The 15,075-nt window shown below is 36.2% G+C and overlaps 1 protein-coding gene across 7 annotated transcripts in view; it reads right to left on the bottom strand.

Moving 5' to 3' along the window:
* CSDE1 (cold shock domain containing E1) overlaps positions 1-15,075 on the bottom strand; it is a 36,189-nt gene that overhangs the window by 16,159 nt on the left and 4,955 nt on the right. The window contains exons 2-11 of one of the 7 annotated variants that reach the window (XM_080647339.1): positions 10,475-10,880; positions 8,220-8,366; positions 6,223-6,421; positions 5,227-5,336; positions 4,736-4,828; positions 4,023-4,120; positions 1,881-1,962; positions 1,424-1,552; positions 1,193-1,318; positions 372-584 (exon numbers count right to left, since the gene is read on the bottom strand). In XM_080647339.1, coding sequence (XP_080503465.1) covers positions 372-584; positions 1,193-1,318; positions 1,424-1,552; positions 1,881-1,962; positions 4,023-4,120; positions 4,736-4,828; positions 5,227-5,336; positions 6,223-6,421; positions 8,220-8,357 — 1,188 coding nt within the window. In that variant the 5' untranslated portion in view covers positions 8,358-8,366; positions 10,475-10,880. Of the gene's footprint in view, positions 1-371; positions 585-1,192; positions 1,319-1,423; positions 1,553-1,880; positions 1,963-4,022; positions 4,121-4,735; positions 4,829-5,226; positions 5,337-6,222; positions 6,422-8,219; positions 8,367-9,214; positions 9,334-10,474; positions 10,881-15,075 lie in introns of those variants that run through there. The other 6 variants (XM_080647340.1, XM_080647342.1, XM_080647341.1 and 3 more) reach the window with 6 other exon arrangements.

Raw genomic sequence — 15,075 nt, 5'->3', positions numbered from 1 at the left:
AACAAAAGAAACAAACTTCTTTATTTTTAATCTAGTGTTTACTAAACATCTTACAAAAACAGTTTGGGAAAATCTGCTTTCTCAAATCTTCTCAGTCTTCATATTTAAGGGCCAGATAATCACTGACTCTCAAAAGACCTTGAAAATCATCCTGTCCAAATTTCCATTCTAAAACTTTCCCACATCTTTACAAGGTTAAGTAGCAGAGCTAGATGTCAAACCTAGACTGACTCGCACTGTGTTATTAATTACCTTAAGAAGGTAACAGCCAATACGGTCATTAACTTAAATAATTTTTAATATAGTATTACAAACTTGAATATAACACCACTCCACCTTTATACCGGATACTTATAACAGCCAACACTTACCATTTCTCTGGCTTCATTAGTAAACTGAAATGTATTTGATAGAACTTCTATGTTGGTTGCTCGTTCTAATTTGTCACGTCGATCTGTTGAAATATTAAACCTAACATGGTCGCCTTCCAACAGGGTCACCTTGGATTTTGTATCTTTGTCTCCAAAGGGAAGTTCTTTAGGAATCACAAAGTTAACTTTAATGCGTCCTGGCAATGGGTCATTCTGATGAGAAGGAAAAACTATTTTTAGCTGGCAATTCCCCATCATTCCTAGTTCTAAGTCAAACAAGAAGAACACAGCAAACCCGTGTTATTTATAATAGCTCCCCAAAGGGGAAAAAGGGGTCGACAACGTAAGTCCACTTTGAAAGCTTTGTGTTCTATGGTAACATAAAACCATGAAATCACAATACTACAATAAAGGTCCTGACACAGAAGTTTTAAGGAAAACTGTTTTCGTTTTTTATGTTTTACATTTTCTTAGCACTATGGCCAACCCCCCGCCCACTCCCCGGTCTCATCTCTTTTCCCCCAGGAAACAAACAAAACAAACTGGCAGTGGGTGACATAGTGGTGGAAACAAATGTGCAACCAAATTGTCGTTTTCCATTTTAACAAGCATTGCTTTTGTTCCTTTTTCCTTATGGCTCAGTTAACAAAAAAACGAAATTAAAAACTGTACTCATGGGTAAATCAATCAATAGCTTCTCATTTAGTTTAATTATACTTATCAAGAAATATTTCATTGCTCTACTACCACTTACATTAATCAAATGGAATAAAAATTCTGTTACTGATGAGGCAAAAAGACTCCAGAAAAAGACCATTTACCTGGTTTTTACTAGTAACTTTTGGGATAACTTTGGTTACAGTTCCTTCAAAATGTTCAAAGCTGATATCTTCAAAAATGACTGTTCCTTGAGGCAATAGTCTGACATCTGTTGCAACTTCTTTACCCTAAATCAAAAGGGGGTGGGAGGGGCATGTCATTTTAAATGTTTCCTAAAAATGTAATTCATTACTGATCTTACAAAGTCAAATAAAATTAGTTAACTATCTTACATTTCTGTCCTTGATTGTGAATTCCACGTCATCTCCAGGCTGTAAGGCTTCTAAGTCACCCTTAAATTCACTATAGTGAAAGAATATCTCTTTTACAACATCACCTCTTTCAATAAAGCCAAACGCCTCCTGAAGCCAAACAAAAAGTAACAAACATTATATACCGGTAAGTGTGTGTGTATTTATGATTACAATTAACAATCAATAAACCTTTTCATAAAATTATACTGCTTTGAAACAATATATTTGGTAAAGTCCAATACTATCAATTAAATGGCCCATTTTAAAGAACATAATGAATTAGTAACCAAAGAATTTTAAGAGATTATTAAGGTTAACAGGAAAATATTTTCAAGGAGAAGACAAAGAGGAAAAACAAAAGCCTTATTAAGTATGAAGTATAAGACTTAAAATAGTCAAAGAAAAAACTCAAGTTTCTCAAACTGATGATACTTACCTTCATGGCACAAACTACTCCCTGACAGCGGGCTTGTTTCTTTTTCAACAGCATAATGTTTCGAGCACTTACAGCACCAGTACTAGAAGGGAATAATTGGGTGGGGATGGGGGTATCACAAAGAGGGGTGAAAAATGCAATGGTTTGGTTAGGTGAGTCTAAAGGAACAAACAATAAACTAGTTTTCTGAGGCCTCAAGAATTCTATCACTAAGAGCAAATGTAAGGTTTATGACACCTGATTCTTTTCACACGGCTTCATATGCAAAAAAACTTTTGCTCAAAATCCCTAGCCTTCTAAATGAGGAACATATATATGATCATTTTTCTCTTAGACTGTTAAAATAACAACTGGTACATGATGTTCTGCTTTTCCATTACAACAAAAGAAATAAAGCCACAAACTACATGCAACCAAAGACAGGGAATGCTTGTTTTAGAAAGGTCATTCATTAAATGCACATTTGAATAGGCATTATGTGCTACAAGCAAAGGTATTGGAGATAGAGAGATGAATAAGAGATGGCCCGTTTGCAATGATTGACTTTAGTAACTATTTCATCTATTTTTTTTCTGATTAAACAGCCATAAAAAGAAAGATGAGTAAATGCAATTATAGGAGAAATTTGCTATGCTTTAAAAAATGATTCACTTTCATTGAAACCAGTTAGATAACATCACATGCTGCTATATTGTCCCCATCTTTGAGCAGTAGCAATGTACATTTGATTTCGTTTTAAAGATGGCAGACTGTGTAAGATGCAATCGTATTTGTTGATGTAGTTGCTTTTTAAGAGCTGCAGACCAAGCAATTACTTCTCTTAATTCTTCATGAAGAAATTGTAACCCAATTGTGCTTTTTACTTCAAAAACCAGACTAACAAAGACACAGAAAAAAATTCCTACTTGCCTTTGCAACTTACTGAAGTGAAAAGGCTTTAGACTCAGATTGGGATTTAAATAGCTGCTATTGAAAACATTAGTAAGGTTACTGTATGAGAACAAACCTCGGTTTACAGGTTTGTTATCAGGCGAAGCTGTTCTGAGGATTAACAGCTATTTCATGCAATGCTTGGCACATGTAAGAACTTGAGAAAGGTTAAGTAAAGCCCTTTCATTGGCTCCCCCCTCAAACTCAAGCTCTATCCTCTGGTTTCCTTCTTGAGATTAAATTGAGGTATTCAGACTAAACTTTGTAATATCCAAACCTACACCTCAATCTAATGCCTTCTAGTCTTACAAAAGGTAAGGCTCAAGGTTAATGATTCTGCACATGCTCTTGGGACTTTAGCTGTTGCAAAGTGCATTCCTAGCACTTTTTCCAACTTCCCATTTTTAACTTCCTTCTGTACTTGTATTTCCCATCTTCCCCATCCCCAAATAAAAATAATCATCCCTGGGCTTTCCTAACTACACTTTCCTTAACTGCTTATGCCTTGGAAATCAACAGCTATATTTCCTGCCCGTTACTAGCTCCTCTCACTTCTAGGCGTAACTGCATATTCAATCTTCACCCAGAAATACCGACAGATACTTCAAATTCCAAATGCCAAACTAAGTATAATTCTTTTCCCACACTTATTTCTCCACCTTACCACTCCTGGCCTTTTTGTATTGGACCCTCATCTTTCCTATTAACTCTCGTATAACTGCCTCTAGTTTAGAGCATCCCCACTCTCCAGAAGTCTACCCTCTCCACCACTTCCAATAATCTAATGCTATCATACTTAAACTCCTTATGGGATAGAGCTCAAGCTTCACCTTCCCATAATCCAGTCAATTCAATCAACGCAAAGTATTCCCCAAAATATTTCCTCTACCCAGGACACTCTTTCTCCCCTCATCTCCCTAGTGACTTTACAACCTTCCCTCAAAACTTACAACACTGCTGTGCTTTTGCAAAATCTTCACCAACCTCTGGAACAGCTAGCTCCTTAAAAACTGTTTTCTAATTATCTTCCTATTTTTGACATCCTGTACAATACACATCATAGAATGCACCCCCTCAAATGCTTAGTGATTAATGAAAAATTTACAGGATCATAAAATTTATCCAGAGTTACAAGCTAGGTTTATAACTCCCTTCAAATTTCTTATTGCAAAAAAGAAAAATCATTTAGGTAGGGGGAAAAAAAGAACTTACTGTTTATTGTTATCAATTACAAAATTTATTTTATCTCCTGTTTCCAGCTGAACGTTCCCTTCCACGTCTTCAGGGGTGTAAGTCAGATAAAACACTTCCTGTGAATTAATAAGTTATTATTACTATATTGGCAGGATGCATGTTTACGGTATACTGTGACTTACTTTGTTAAATAGCTCTTAAACTGGCATTTTAAGCCAAATTCCTTAAAATTAAATGCTTTATGACAAGCACATTGTTTATTCATATAAACACACACTTCCCCTCCATGATGCTGATGACTTCTGCGAGTCCACAGCTGAGCAGCAATCCAACTTCAAAAAGCTTACACACGGGAAGCGTTTGCCCAGAGACTGTAGTTACATTTCAAAAGACCAATTTTTATATAAGGCATTCCAAACAAAAAAGCTGGAGTTAGTGCTTAAAAGGAACCAGAAAAAAGATCCCCTCCCTCAACCCCCCAAAAAGTGAGTAAAAGGAGCATTTTACCTTAATGTTCTAACTAAGGTCACACGTGGGCAAGCTAAAACACTTGGAAGTCCTATAGATTTTTTTGCTTTTAATTTTTTTATTATGCTGCACTTAAAGCCTTAGAAACCAAATTTAAAATTGATTTTATCTACTGCAGCTTACGTTTTCTATTTTGAATTAAAGGACGCTTATAGATCACATGGTGGATCAGGCAAAGGTTTAAGAAAAATACACAAGTTTACCCCATTACGTTCGTAGCATACACTCCCTGTTGGACTCTGACCCGGGGCAGCTGGAGATTTACTCTCTAAGTTGTGAGGAACAGCGCACACAACCTACCAGTCAAAAAAAAAAAAATTTCCATTGCTAATCATTTCAGGAGCAGCACTGTGCAATATAAACTGAATTTTAATATCCTCTATACTATACATAGGGATGCATTTTAATATGATCCACAAGAGGATGCCATGCTGCCAAGTTTCAAACTTACAGACATAAATTGACTGTAAGTATAAACTCTGGGTTATTTGTAAAAACCCAAATTGAGTCTTGACCATTTTTAAATTTCAGGTCAAGAAATGCCAGTGCTTCTGATATAATTTTAAAATAATGATCTTTATATACTATAGCTCTCTTGCGTGCAAACTGAGGAGATGGGGAATCTTCCTTTTCTAATGGGAAAGATATGCAAATGCAGGGCCCGAAGAAAACACAAAGCATCAAAGTCACTCACTTGTCCATTCATTCGGTCTTCAGGGAGGATTTCTTGTTTTATCTTCACCAGTTTAACAGCAATGGGTTTCCCAGTCCGCCGGTCAGATGATACTTCGAATTCAACATCATCTAAAATATAGAAAGCGCTGTGTTTGTTGTACTAATTTTGATAAGCTTAGCGGAAACACAAATTTCCGGGTCCCACTCCAGTCCTATTAAAAAGCAATCTTTGGGCAAGCAGTACAGCAATCTACGTTTTTAACAAGACTTCCAGGTAATTCTGATATACATTAATGTTTCAAAACCAGTGCTTTAGACTGTCATATCTTAGTTTTCATGGCATTTACAAATGCTGCAAATAAGGCAATATAACAATCATGACCTTTGGCAAGTTTTTTTAACCTCTGTACCTCAAGTGTATAACGAGAATTAACCGAAATAATATTCTCATAGGGTTTAGAGTACTTGGTACATAAAATATTCATGTTAACTATTGTTCGTACTTTTTTTCCTCAAAGATATTTTTAAAAATACACACTGAGACTTGGTAGCTTCAGTCCTTTAATAAATAAACCACAGATTTTCATATGTAAAAATGGCTTCTCTGGTGTTAGCCAAGATTATTTTTCATATAGTGCAAGTGTGAGACTGTAAGAGTTATTTTTTCAGGTACTACCAAACTAGTACCTGGTAAAATAATCAAAACTAACATTAGAAAAGTTGAATCTTTCTATGGGCCTAAAATCAAATACAGTATAAAGAGTCATTATTAGGGGAGTAACTTAAATCTTCTAAGTATCTATTTTAAAAACATTCAAAGATATCTTTTAATCAGCCTTTCATCACTCAAAAAGACAACACTACAATAGAAATCAGAATTCTGCTAGTTTATATAGACATACGTCAGTAATTGGTAGAATTAAAAGACCCAAACTAACACTCTCATTAGCAAGTTGATATGGAAGGAAAAGAAATTTGTGACTGGTTTTTTAAAAAAGGAGAATCAACAGATTACCTCCTACTTTTAAGTCCTGCAGGTTGCCATTATACTGTGAACAGTGGAAGAAAAGTCTAGCTTGACGTTCTGAACACTGAATAAATCCGTAAGAGGTTAGCAGTTTTTCAATAACCCCGGTTTCGCGCAGTGCTGCTGAAGTACCATTGGGGTACCCATTGTGTCCATTGTTGTGGAGAAGGTTTGGATCAAAGCTCATCTGTTTTGAAAAGAAAAGGAACTCAATATATACAGATCTGTACATTATCTCCACAGCATAGGCCTAATTAACAAATCATTACATTTTTAATATAAAAGGCAAACAAAATAAAGGTAAAATAGATAAAAGGGAGATTATGGGCTTTTATTGTTGAAATGCAAATTTGGCTATTAAAACATTTCAGAGTAAATATTTGAATTATTTTGGGAAATTGTCCCAATTTATGGCAGAATTTTTGCTTACTAGAAAAACAGAATTGTCCTGGCCGGTTTGACTCAGTGGATAGAGTGTCGGCCTGCGGACTGAGGGGTCCCAGGTTCGATTCCAGACAAGGGCACATGCCCGGGTTGTGGGCTCGATCCCCAGTAGGGGGCGTGCAGAAGGCAGCCAATCGGTGATTCTCTCTCATCATTGATGTTTCTCTCTCTCTCTCTCTCTCTCTCTCCCCCTCTCCCTTCCTCTCTGAAATCAATAAAGAAATATATATTAAAAAAAAAAAAAAAGAAAGAAAAACAGAATTTCCAGATGCTAGTATTAAGGTAAATTAACAACATAAGTAAAAGCTGCCTTTATGTTAACTTTAACAACAATCTTAAAACAATTTGGTAATTAATATTTAAGAGATGGCAACCTAAACTATGAGCACACTTCCTTAAGAAATTTATTAACACTTACTTTGAAACTTAAATAGAAACCTTAATACTATTTCGTTAAGCCATGCACCTTGAAGACAATTACTTGTTAGTAGAGATTAAAATAAACTTTATATGCAATACTTATTTCAAACCAGAAAATATCAGAATGCATGCATGCTTAGTTCCTTTAATGGAAAACAACCCAAAATAGTGAGTTAGAAAACAGGTGTTTTCTAACATAAAACTCCAAGAAAAAAATTCTTCAATTCTGAAAATGTTCAATCATTTCACAGGTACTTTTAAGAAATCTTCACCTGTTTTAAACACTGATAAAATCTCTAAATGCTATTATTTTTATGATCAGATAAAGCAAAAGAAAACATTCCTTAGAGAAAAGGGAAGCTATTTAGATGTAAAGCAATGCAACCTCTTTAGTTCATCAAATCCTGTCCTCACATTGGATATTTCATTAAACCATAAAAACAAATTATTTTTGGTTTATAAGCATTTCGTTTAAGTGCAAAGTTGAACATTAATAAAAATGTTTTTCATTATAAAAAAGTACTAAAGTTGTAGAAAGATAAAGCCAAGCACAAATACTTAAACAATGTGTGGGATGGCTAAATCATGCAAATCAAAGCTATCATATCTGTAGGTGGTTAAGTTCTAGTTCTTTCATGCTTAATATTATTCTGACATGATTTAACTCATTTAATTTTTACAAAACCCATGAGAAATATTATCCCCATTTTAACAATGAGGAAACAGAGAGAGGCTAAATGACTTGCCAAAGTCAAATGGTAGTGATGTCAAACCAAGAAGGCCTAATGTCTACATCTGGGCTCTAAACTAGGGCTTCTCAAGTTTGTTACACCTGGCAAGCTAGTGATCTGGTTAAAATACAAAATCTGATTCACTGGGACAGGGGTTTGAGATTCTCCACTTCTAACAAGCTCCCAAAGTGATACTTTTGATTCTTGGACACACTTTGAGCAGCAAAGCCCCACACTACTGAACTTATTGTTCAAGATTCAAGGTGAAGGAAAAGCTTAGGGAAGTTAGAAAGTGAGTTTGCAAGGTATTTTAACCAAACTGAGTAGCCCTCCTAAATCATGCTCTAAACACAAAGCAAACAAGCTGGGGTAACTGCTTCCCTGACTTACAGATCTCTGATACATGGGGGTCCTCTTTTGTTTTTTTGTCCCAGATGAGGTAGAAGATGAAGATAAAGGTAAAGAAAGTGAAGGAGGGGATGCAGGAGGGGGATGAGGATCTGATGACACAGTGAAAACGTTCTCCATCTTAAACAGCTGTGATAACATAGCACAATGTTTATAACTGACTTACATAGCAAACTAATATTCAGAATACAAAGATTGGGTTAAAGAAAAAGCACTTCTACTTGAAATCCATTTCAATAGAATAAAATGGAAACCTTGATATCTAGTCTTTTACCCTTCTGAATAAAGGTAAAGCAGTATTCAATTTTTATTATCTTATCCAACCTAGCACAATCACTAACCGTCTAAACTTATTTTTTTAAAAAAACAGATGAAGAGGTATTAAGAAACAAATAGGAAAAGCAAATGACACAAATGAACATTCTCTTCTTTGGCACACTATCTTTTATCACTATAAAGTGAGGAATCCTTTCTGAATTTCAAGCCTTTATTTCTATCCACTTTAGAAAATTTAGGAAGATTAAAAAGGAAAATAGACCTTCATAAACCTAACTTTCCCAAATTACCATTGTTTAGTATACTTCCTCAACTTTGAATTAGTAGCGGATGAATACAATAAATTTCCACAATATGTGTTTTAATTCCAGCAAGTCCCCACTTAAACTGATGGGGACTAATCCACATTCCTGAAGTCACTGCCCCTTCCTTAATTATCTGGTCTCACAAGAGCTATTTATCTAAATACTTCCAATTTACAAGGGGCCATAAACCAAGGATATAACAGCTTAATTAGAGGGAGGTCATTGGCGCCATCCAGGATGGACATTAGATACAATCTATATAATCTAAATTAACCATTCCAACTGATTCTCGAGGGGCGGGGGGGGGGGGGGGGTGCGTGGCTGTGAGAGTCCACTACAGAAGCTTGGTAGTTAGGAAACAAAGAAATACAGAAATATATAAAGAGAAAATCTCACTGTCTAAGTTGTTCAGGATCTGGATTTTATATAGAGTCCCCTGAACCAGAGCGCTGCTTTGAATAAAGGCTTTTCCTGAAACCTCCGAGTGTCCAGCTGTCTTCTTCCACACCAGTTCTGTAACAAAACGTCCCCATTTTTACAGTTTCTAGCTTGGACAACTGGATAGACTATAAGTCAATTCCCTCCAAGCTCATCTTCACATTCAATTGGTCACCAAGTCCCATCACTTCTACCATTAAAACACTTAGCTAGTATCTACCTTTCTTTGACTATACCCTAATGTTTACCTTCCTTATGCTCTAGCCACTGCTCTTAACAGGTCTTTCCATACTGTTAAGAGCAGTGGGTCCATGTATCTCTTAAAAGTGGACCCATTTATCTTTAAAGATATACTTCTAAATATATAACTGTAAAATCTGAAGCTTCTCAGTTTTGAAAAACAAAATCCATTAAACTCTTGCTTACAAACATCTGGCAACTTTCCTATAGAATAAAGTCAAATATAGTGGGCCCTTCAGAACCTGTCTCTAACAAGCCTTCCTTTCCAGTTACTCTCTCCACCCTGTTCATGATGGACTACTCAGTATATACCATGTGTTTTCACTTCTACCAGAATACTCCTCCCTCTTAACAAAGTACTGATCACCTTCAAATGAGCCTTTTTTGTAGGCTTTCTTTATCCTAGGTTACGAAGACCTCCACACAAATACCACTGTAATGGGCATTCCTACCTGAAACCCTAGCTTCTAAATAGTACAGATGGAGTTTTTCTAAGAGACCAATAAACCAAGAGATCTGCATATATATGAATAAATATAATCTTATGGGAAAAATCTCAATTTTGGCCATAAAAGTGGCCCCATCTAGCAAGACAATAATTTAATCTAGTGATATTTCAACTTAATAGCTGAACATACGGTTTTCAGAATACTTTCAGAAGAGAACCGATTAAAAAGATTTTGTATCTGATCAAATAATTGGGAAATCAGAATTATAAACTGACTAGAGGCCTGGTGCACGAAATTGTGCACAGTAGGGTCCCTAGGCCTGGCCGGTGATCAGGGCCAATCTGTGGAGTGACCTGCAGGGCGACTGCTGGGGCCCCCAATGGCACCCACCTTGGCCAGCCTGGGGCCTGCTCCTGCACTGAGCATCTGCCCCCTGGTGGTCAGCGCGCATCGTTCTGCTGTTTGGTTGATTTGCATATTAGGCTTTTATTATATAAGATTATTGTCCATCAGGAAACTACAAACCTACCTCGCAGTGATAATCAAATATTGCACTTTCAGTAGTATTTGCTGATTCTTCTTTTTCAGCACACGTTTCAAAGGATGAAAGTTGCTAGTATTTAAAAAAAAAAAAAAAAAAAAAAAAAGAGAGCGAGAGAAAATGATCTATCAAGCTAATAAAGAATACAACTGCTGCTGCACCGGGCAATCTCACAGTACAGCACTGAAGAAAACAAAGACTACTAGCAGCGTTGGGAAGTGCTCTTTCAAAGCTGTTGAGTAGGCACAAACTTCCTGTTTCAGATCAAGTGTTGTGTCTTCAACTTAAGTGTACTCTTCTTTGGTCTTGTTGGTTGTTTCAAGTTTGTTCTTTGCCTGATCTGAACTTGAAGCAGCAGTTTCAGGTGGTAAAGTCTGTTCTGTTACACTTCATACTAGAGATAAAAAAAAAAAAAAAAAAGACATTAAATATAACTTCCATAAAAGAACCCAGGACAGAGGAGAGGTACAGAGACCAGCTCATCTCATTAACTTAGAATCATTGGTCAAGCAAGCAATACAGGCAACTTAGAAGCACATTCATTTGATGTTACTTGAACAATCTCTCATGTGCTAATGGATACACCTCCTTTAACATCATATACTCAAAACCAGAAATTATTTCGGTCATTGTTGATACCCTCCTCAAGCTCTAAGTTTCATAACATAATATTTAGTACAGGTGTTTTATAAACATTTAGCACTATGTTAGGTACTGTAGAAAATATAAAAGAAGTTCCTGCCATTAGAGGGGGTTGACACTCTGCCAAGAAGAGTTATACATGGAGAAAACGCAGAATATAGGACAAAAATATCAAAAATTAATTTGCTCAACTAATATCTGGGTGCCCACTACGTCATATACTAGAAATACTACGTATTGTTTAATCATCACTGTATGTGTATCAAAGCAACATGGAGAGCAAAGTCAAAGAGGGCTTTTAATAAAAGGTGGAATTTTAGCCTAATTTGGAGAAATGGGCAGATTTTTAAGAGAAAGAAAACAGCTGAGGCATGAAATATCATATAAGCCAAGTCAGAGTATGCCACTAAATTCTAAATCCCTTGAGAGCAGGGACCATGTATAAGATGCTCTATGCCCAGCATATCAAGGGAGGTTTATTGCATGAATGCCTGTGGTAACAAGTGTGGCTTGTTATTTTCAAAGCAATCAATAGGCTAGTCTGGCTAGGACAGAGGTCTGGATTAAAGTGAAATGGGATATGTGGTGTGACAGGTGTAGTAGAGCCAGGCTATGAAGCATTTCAACTTGATATAACAGGAAACGGCTTAGTTCTTTTTTTAAAAAAATTTATTTCAGAGAGGGAGGAGAGTGAGAGATAGAAACATCAATGATGAGAGAGAATCACTGATTGGCTGCCTCCTGCAGGCCTCCTAATAGGGATCTCGATCCACTGAGCCAAACCAGCTAGGGCAGTCTTAATTCTTGATAAAAGAGTATTAAGTCTTGAAATGCTTTGGAAGATAGATGACTTAGTGAAGGAAACAGAGAAACATTAATGAGCTGTTGCCATAAATGAGAAATGTCTATAGAAGAGAAACAATTAAGATGAGATGAAATGGAAAGAGAAATATATGTATAAATAAAAGAACTGTGCTTTATATTAGCTATAAAAATTATTTTGCACTGATTCAAATGTTAACTAAAATGATTTATCTGGGAAGAAAAAGGTAGATTTGGTCTTTGATAAGCTGAAAAATGAATATATATTTGAAAAACATTACAAATAAGAACCATAGGGAAAAAAAAGAACCATAATTCAGACAGAGGCCAGCGTTGGTGAAATAGCTTAGAGTAGCACAGCTCAATTCTAATCACTGATACTAGTAAAATGCCAGTATCAAGTTATTTAATCTCACTAAATTTCAGTTTCTCATATGCAAAATGAAAACTTACTAATAACTGATTTGTGGCCATTTCTTTTGTAGTTATACCTAACATCCCATGACATTACATTGCTACTTCAAATATCAACTGTTACATTTGTCCAAACACAATTTTATTTGGATCATTCTCCTATTACCCAGACTAGATACTTATTCTTAGAGCTATGGTTCTCAAATCACTTGGGAAGATTTAAAATATACCTATGCCCAGTACCCACTCAAAGAATAAATTAACTGGCTTAAAGTAGGGCCACTTCCGGAATGACTGATTCATCCCTCTCCACCTCCACACCCAATGTTGCAAGTCTTAACAATATTTCCTTAAAGGTATCTTTTGCATTCATCTTACGTACTCAATGACATCATATGTTAATCCAGGTGTCTAACACATCTGCCAGCTTCCAGTGTCAATCCCCTCCATTTTCTGTCAAATAATACTGCCAAGACTGATCTAAAACTTCAATTTTATCCCATCTCCTTGTCCAAAATCCTGTGATTTTTGCAGCACTCTTTATGGTAAGTTTTCAATCCTGGCTGCATATCCAACCCAACCACCACCTGGGCAACTTAAAACAAACAAAAAAAAAAAATCAAAGCCTGAACCCCACCATGACATTCTAATTTTTCACTAGGTTTAGTTCCCAGAAGTTGGTATATTTTGTTTATTCCCTTTCCCCAAGATGATTCTGACTTGCAACCAGGTTTTAAGAACCACCACCCAAGATGTCTCTGTTCTACCTTGCCATCTTTACCTTTTATTGCTCTCCACTTCTTCTCCTAGACAAGTGCACAGCCTCTCTTCCCTAATCTTTAAACACAACTCTTGGAAGATTCTTGAATTCATCACTTCTTTGTGCATATGGCTCTTCCCACATAGAATATAACTTTGCCATCTTCAAGGTGACAAAAAAAAGCCACACTCACAAAACAAAACAAACACCTTTTCTTGACCATACAGGCATTGACTTATTACCTCAATTCCCACTATGAGAACAGTAACTCCTACTGCTGGTATCATTCTTTTTGGTATCAAATGAATTCTATACTTTGCTTACTTCATATGTTTATGCATCTTGTTCCTCCAATTTTATTTCAAAATTCCGAGAGGCAAAAATCAAGTTTATTTCTCTATTACAGCCCCCTTTAGTGCCTAACCCAGTACTTCTAAACTTAACCATAGCAGAAAATAATATAGCAAAAAGTAGTTGATCCATAAATTTGTTTTGGCTAACTATATAAAGTCTTAATTATCTAATCAAGAAGTAATCTTTTGCCAGGCCAGTGTGGCTCACTGGTTGAGTGTTCACTAGCTCAGGCACAAGCCTGGGTTGCTGGCTTGGTCCCTCGTGGGGGTTGGGGTGCAGGAAGCAGCCAATGGATGTTTCTTTCTATCCCTCTCCCTTCCTCACTAAAAATCAATAAAAACATTTTAAAAAATAAAGAATTAATCTCTTAAAAACAGACTTGGAACAATGGTTTAACCTTAATAACTTAAGTCTATTTATGAACCCAAACACCTCAGAACTGCTATCTGATGATATCGATGAGAATTTCATCAAACTACTAACAAGGTTGTGCATATTATGGGACAAAGAATCAAGGAAAAAAAAAATCTTGAAAAATTTGAACTGATTTGACAGCAAGCTTCAAAACTTCGTATGTCAAATTTGCCAAAGGTGTTAACATCATAGATTTTTAAAAATGTTGAATTTCGGGCCAAAAAAAGAGCATGTGCGGGAAGTTTTAATTCATTATTTTGAAGAAAGTTATTGTATACTTCGGGAAGCTTATGGTGAACATGCTCCATCTCAAGATACTTGTGAATGCTGGTTTAAACACTTTAAAAGTGATGATTCTGATGTGAAAGGCAAAGAACGTCCAGGTCAACCGAAAAAGTTTGAAGACTGACAATTACAAGCATTATTGGATGAAGATGCGTGCGTGTCAAACTCAAAAACAACTTGCAGAAACGTTGCTCAGCAATTTCCGTTAGTTTACAAGCAATGGGAAAGATTTTAAAGGAAGGAAAATGGGTGCCACATCAACTGAACGGAAGACAAATGGAAAACCGCAAAGTCATCAGTAAAATGTTGCTTCAACGGCACAAAAGAAAGTCTTTTTTGCATAAAATTGTGACTGGCGATGAAAAGTGGATTTATTTTGAGAATCCCAAATGCACAAAATCATGGGTTGATCCAGGTCAACCATTAACATAGACTGCAAGACCAAATCGCTTGGGAAAAAAGACAATGCTCTGTGTTTGGTGGGATCAGGAAGGTGTGGTGTATTATGAGCTTCTAAAATCAGGTGAAACCGTTAATACAGATTGATTACGACAACAAATAATCAGTTTGAACCACGCTTTGATCGTAAAACGATCAGAATAGGCCAGAAGACACAGCAAAGTAATTTTGCTTCATGGTAACACACCATCACACACTTCAAGACCAGTTAAAGACACATTAAAAGATCTTGCCTGGAAAGTATTAACCCACCCGCTGTATCCACCAGACCTTGCTCCTTCAGATTACCACTTGTTCCAATCGATGGCACACTCACTTTCTGAGCAGCACTTCAAAGCATATGAAGTGAAAATTGGGTCTCTGAATGGTGTGCCTCAAAACAAGAAAAGTTCTATTGGGACGGTATCCACAAATTACCTGAAAGATGGGGAAAATTTGT

Source organism: Plecotus auritus (genome assembly GCF_963455305.1).
Source record: "Plecotus auritus genome assembly, chromosome: 12".
Lineage (NCBI taxonomy): Eukaryota > Metazoa > Chordata > Mammalia > Chiroptera > Vespertilionidae > Plecotus > Plecotus auritus.
Note: the sequence above shows the minus strand (reverse complement) of the source record. Positions and strands in the feature narration are given on the sequence as shown.